General features: G+C 37.8%; 1 protein-coding gene across 1 annotated transcript; it reads left to right on the plus strand.

Annotated features, from left to right (window-relative positions):
- The first annotated feature begins 2,644 nt into the window (after positions 1-2,644).
- Positions 2,645-4,358, plus strand: and2 (actinodin2). The gene is made up of 2 exons (XM_053630080.1): positions 2,645-2,875; positions 2,993-4,358. Exons 1-2 carry the CDS (start codon positions 2,645-2,647, stop codon positions 4,148-4,150), a joined length of 1,389 nt encoding a protein of 462 aa, XP_053486055.1. The 3' UTR covers positions 4,151-4,358.
- The last annotated feature ends 1,855 nt before the right edge of the window (positions 4,359-6,213 follow it).

Raw genomic sequence — 6,213 nt, forward strand, 5'->3', positions numbered from 1 at the left:
AATGATACCCAAAAAGAAGTACAACAAGGAACCGCCTCCATGGGACAAGTGGTGAAACCCACAAAATAAATGGTTTACATGTTGTATTTAACTGCTTGTATCTTCATACAGTGCTGTTGACTCAGTGTAACATAAATTCATGTGAATGATTACCTAATCACAACTAACATACTGCTTTTGCTACAATAATAATTAACTAGTACTTTTGAAATGAACTTATCTATCATTTTTGTGAAGTTCCAACATACAGAAGTGGTCCAGATTGTCACACAAGGCAAGGCACTCCTGGAAGAAGGACTGGGCTTATAATAATCTACACAAAGAAGATTTGACCATGTAATATATCTTTATTAGAGCCCCAATATGTGAGTTTAGAGAGTAACAACACGTGGCATGTCTAAACAACAGCCAATTCATCAAACTGGACTTTCTTCTATTATTTTTATGTACCTTCAGCATTGCCAGGTAGTGTTACAGCACCTGGATTGGTTGCTGAGTTTGTTTTGTGGACCAATCCCACTGAGGATTGAAGCAACCCCCTACCATATGCCATGCCTTTCTGATTTTTAATGATCATGGACCTCCTTAAAAATCTTGCTCATCACTGCCCACAGGGTCTTCAGGGGAGAATAGAGCTTGGGTATAGAGTTAATTACATTCCCCTTTGCCTGCAAGGAGCTTAGACCACTTGGGCTGAATCAGGTAAGAATGCAGTCCATGCACCACAACTTTTAGGTACAAGCATTGAATGCATTCTTTAAGAAATCTGTATTACATCTATGATTGAATTGCAAATTCAATTTCAATACAGCTGTTTGCACAGATAGAGAGTAAAGATATTTTTTTATATTAGTTTTGCAAATCAATTTTGCAGTTAGCTATTTCTTCCATTTGCATTCAACATCCAATTGCGACACTCTTTTGAAGAGCGTTCCGTGATATTCCTTGTCATATTATTGTATAAACTCATGCCAATGTATTTTCAGTTGTACTCACTACAAATATTGCCAAACCCTTAGATAATCTAGACACCTAGATGTTCAGTCAGTTATTTTACACTATAATATAGAGATGTATATTCTCCTTCAATAATATTCAATAATATTCTTCATAGTACTTCTGGAATTTATTGTTGTTTTTGAAAATATCAAACAAATTATATCTTTGAATAATCTTGGAAACTCGACTGGCCCCTCTAAATGTCTTAAATTGGTACATATTTAACTTAAATACATAATATTGTTTATGGTGCACCACAGGACTCTGTACTTGGAGCATACTTTTCTTGTTGTATATCAACAACAAATTATGGTCAAATTATTGCTAAACTTCCATAGTCAAATATCTCTAGTGGGTGATCATATCAAATCTTTAAATCAGCCACCAATTTGTCCTACTAGTATTGTACATTAAATAAATTGTTGTATTTGATGTGAAAATAGAAACTCTTCCTACTGGTAGTGAGGAAAATTAGAGCAAGGTTAGAAAATTGGAATGAGTTAATAAACCTCAACTTCCACATTGATACTGTTGCTTATTTCACTAGGCTATATGATTAAATATGTAAATATGTACTTTTGTCATGCTCTCTAAATCCGGGCACATATTCTTAAAATTGTTTGCATTTTCAGAAATCTAATCCATAGTAAGTAAAATTTTGCTCCTTTCACATTTAAATTTTTTTTTTATTTGAAACTTTTCACATCGTCATAATAACCTTGCAGAAATTATCTATGGCGTTCAAGCACTTAGTCTGGATTATAGACGTCTTCTTTTCTGTATTCTTCACTTCATGGACTCTAAATGGTTCATTCCTAGGAGCTGAAAAATGGCCCAAATCAAGCTGTCCTTGCTGTTTTCTGGTATTGTGCTTGCAATCATCTTAATGCCAGGTAAGGACAAACCTCATAGTAATGTATCTTTCTTTACTGATATTATTCAACGCTTCATACTTAGTCTATGTATTCAAAAATGCTGTTTGTTATCATATAATATGCTATTCATGTGTAGTACTGAATATGCATTTCTTTACTGTACTGAAACAATAGACCCCAGAAGTCTTCTAATGATCAGCTGACTATGCTTTTCCCCCAAGCCATAAAGATCTGAAGGGACCAACTGGGGGGTGCAGACGTATGGTACACTTAATGTCATAATGTTAACTATACAGACCATTTTGTCCCCCTTCATCTTCTTTTACAACAGCGTGGCAGTTAAAGTTGCAGCCTTCAGGCACATAGCCCATGCGCCTTTGTAGTTTAACGGGTGCCCTTGTAGGGAGCCACACTTGCAGTAATCCCCTTCTAACAGTGCTGTGTAGGGGAATAGAACATTAATATGTAGGCGCAGGTTCACAAACAGGGAAAGTTCTTGCTTGTAATTGCTTATTAGTGGATCAGCATTTTCCCTCCTTTGAGACATGGCACATCTGGTTCCTAACAGATCCATTTTGTTTTTTAATGATTGGCAGATTTTCTTGGGGCTGGTCCAGTAGGACATCCAGAAAAGGAAGAAGGTGAGCGACTGTTTTAAACCTCAATGTGGACTCATTAGTGACTGATCAATATTAGTCAATATTGATCGATTCATATCTCCTTATCTAGAAATATTTTAGACACAGGATCATGTTTTATCCCTAAACATCATGGATGCCGTCACTGCCGTCATATTTGCATTTGATGCCAATGCGATGAATCAGTTAATGAACGATATCTTTGTGGGTTCAGTAGCTGAGTTTGCTGAAGAGAAGCCAGCCAGCTTGTTAGACCTGAAGAAACTGACACGCAATAAGAGGAATGCTGTTGCTCATTACAAACGCTTGCCTGAATTCTGGGCCTGGTACAAGTACTACATGGACACCCATAACCAGGAGGGAGTGAGTAATCTCATCCAATACATAAATCAGCTGATAGTGCTGATGTTTTAAGATTGTTGTCAGGCACAAATCACTCTCACTCTTAAGAGCCATTCACCTCTGTGTTCACATCTACAGATTGAGAGTTTGGACCAGCTGTACTTGATCTACCTGCAGAATAAGCATCGAGTTGAGGGGGACAATACCTACAAACATTACCTCACCCACCTGAGTGAGGTCTACAAGGCCTGTGCTAAATCAGATGACCCTGACTGCATTCCAGAGTACACAAGCAAGCCCACAGCTAAGGTTGTTATACCAGCTGCCATGAAGCAAGTGCCAGTGAATGTGTGTAATCCATATCTTGATCCCTACTGTATAATTTCTGTTGGTCCTCAAGCAGCACCTGAGGAGCCTCCTCCTGCTCCTGTTGCAGTTAAATCTCCCAGTCCCTTTCTGCTCCCCACACCCATAAAAACCCCATCTGGACACCATTACTATGCCTCAGCATTGGAACCTTTTCTCTCAAGTGAAAAGAGAGCTGAGCTGCTCCGGATCTGCAGCCCATCTGATGTAGAGTGCTTGCAGTATCACTTACGTGCTGCTTATGGTTATAGACCTGCTCTTACCCCAGTGCCTTCCAATACCTATCTGGGATGTGACCCTACTAAAGACCCTTACTGCAGGCCCACAATGGTAGCCAAGACTCCATCAAGTCTGTATCATGTATACCCTCACTGTAACCCGGCTGTTGACCCTCTCTGCGTCAGTAATATAGCCCCAGCTGCCCAAAGTGCAGAGAAGGCTTCTAAGGAACAGTACTGCAACCCTCTGTTTGAAAAGGATTGCAACCCACTCACTGCCAACAGGCTGGTCACACTTAAGACTCCTGTGCTGCAGTATGTGCCACAAGGCCAGATGACTCCCTACCACCTAGCTGCCCTAATGAAACCATTCCCGATTAGCCAACAAGCGAAATCCAGTGCTTCTGGTACCACACCAGAATGCCATCCATATGATCCCAGCTGTAGCAGATTTTCCCCTCTGGCTTCCACTGCGGCAGTCAAGAACATGCAGGGTGGCATCATCTTACCCCACCCTGACTGTGATCCTGAGATTGACTACAATTGCCGTCTGCGCCGTGCAGAACCCAAAGACAACAGAAAGACAGCTGAGGAACCCAAGGATGAGCTGGAAAGTGGTGATGACGCCAGCAACGCCAATGTAGCGCCGCAGTACCAGGTCCCACGATTCGAGGATTTCCTGAGGGGATACCTGGGTCACTATAAGAAATAAAAGGACATGCCATTATCTGAAAAGCTTTAAACACTCAACCCAGTTGTAGTGTTTAAAAAAAAAGGAACTCACAAACATGCTAAAGTGTTCAGGTCAACATAGACCTCCTGGTAATGAAGCCAGAACTCACACTTCAGAATAGTTCAGAACAGGTGAAACAAGTGTTTTATAGGGATCATTTCAGATCAATACTTTCTGAATTTACAATACACCAACTATGTTTAAATTGTGAATGATATTTCATTACATCCCTTTGAAAATGCAAACAATTTCAATATCACTTACTGCATGAATAACATTTTTAAAATCAAAATAGTGTGGCTGCTGATGAAAATGATTTCAGTTTTGTATTAATGACTTTGTATTAATGTATTTTATGACTATACTCATATCATGAAGTTAGCTTTACTGGAGTGTCTTGCAAATGTATCTTAATATACATGTCACTGTCTCAGTCCTCCAACACCAACACACCATTCTTCTAGTCATTTAGTTTCATTAGCGTTCTTGCTAATCTTGTCTCTTATATACTGATAGATCTCCTGAATGAATAAATTAGCACATATAACATTTTAAGATACTAAGAATTATTAGTTGTTATAAATATGATATTATATTATGATTTGGCTGTAGGCATGAGGCCTCAACATTTATATCTAGTACTCGATTTGTATGTATGTAACCTTTACGTATGTCTTTTTAAATGTAGTGCTCAGATACTTATTCCTACTCATTTTCTTTAAACATATCTTTGTTTATGCTTATGAATACATACTTTTTTGTTCATATTTATAAGTATAATGTTAAAAGACATCTGTGCATGTATGTATATTTTAAGTGGATATATATAATGTGCTTCTACACATTAGAAGTATATTAAATAGCCAAAACAAAGGTGTCTCGATATTTATTTCTCCTAATGGTATCACAAATGCCCAGAAGCCTGTTCTTTAATAAACATTATTTTCAAATATTGTCAGTTTGGGTTCAATATTCAGTTCAACATTCCTGATGTCATGATTCGGTTACAGTTATACATAAGTTGTGTCCATGTTATGAATGATCAGAATCTTTCTAAAATTAGCATAATGTGTCCTTGCAGAAAGTCCTCTTCACCTTTACAACTGCCACAATATGTTGTATAATTGTTGTAATGTAAATTTTCATCTGAACAGGACTTCCTAAAATGTGGTGACATAGTTTCAGCCTTGTCCAAAGTGTTCTTCAGTCTAAAAAGTGTCACAGTAGGTTGTATAAATGCTTAATTTTCCTGTATGAACCATCAGTCTGCCAAGTGTTGGAGGGATAAACCATCCTGGGCCACCGAAAAAGTGTGAAAGAACAGGAATTCATAAGATATACGGTGGTGCCTGAAACTTTTTTTGTGAACTCTTTAGAATATTCTATTTTTCTGCATAAATATGACCTAAAACATCATCATATTCTCAAACAAGTCCCAAAAGTAGACAAAGAGAACCCAATTAAACAAATGAGACAAAACTGGTATACTTGGTAATTTATTTATTGAGGAAAATGATTCAATGTTACATATATGTGAGTGGCAAAAGTATGTAAACCTTTCATGTGACCCCATTGAGCAGCAATAACTGCAACTAAACATTTCCAGTAACTGCTGAAGGCTCTCCATTTGGCCTTCTTACAGCAGAATGGTGAGTTTCAAATTGTTTGGAGGCGGCCTTATAACCCTTCCCAGAATGATGAGCAGCAACAATTGCATGATATAGACACACACCTGAGTGCTCCAGAACACCAAACTGCTTTTCTGCTTTTATAGAAGTAGTCACACTTCTTGGTGATTAACTAATCTTGTGCATTTCATTAGTAACACCTGGCTGCTAAATTCTCTCTTAATGACTGTGGAAGTAGGAAGGGTATACTTATCACTCTGTTACTACTTAACAGTCAGTATTTTTTATTATTGTAATAAAGTTCAGCAATATTTAACTTTGAGTGTTATGTTTTCATTCAGTATAATTAAAAAAAAACTATTGGTTGATTAATTGGTTATTGGCAGGTACTGTTATTAGTTATGAAGAAAACAC

This window comes from Ictalurus furcatus, chromosome 7 (assembly GCF_023375685.1).
Source record: "Ictalurus furcatus strain D&B chromosome 7, Billie_1.0, whole genome shotgun sequence".
NCBI lineage: Eukaryota > Metazoa > Chordata > Actinopteri > Siluriformes > Ictaluridae > Ictalurus > Ictalurus furcatus.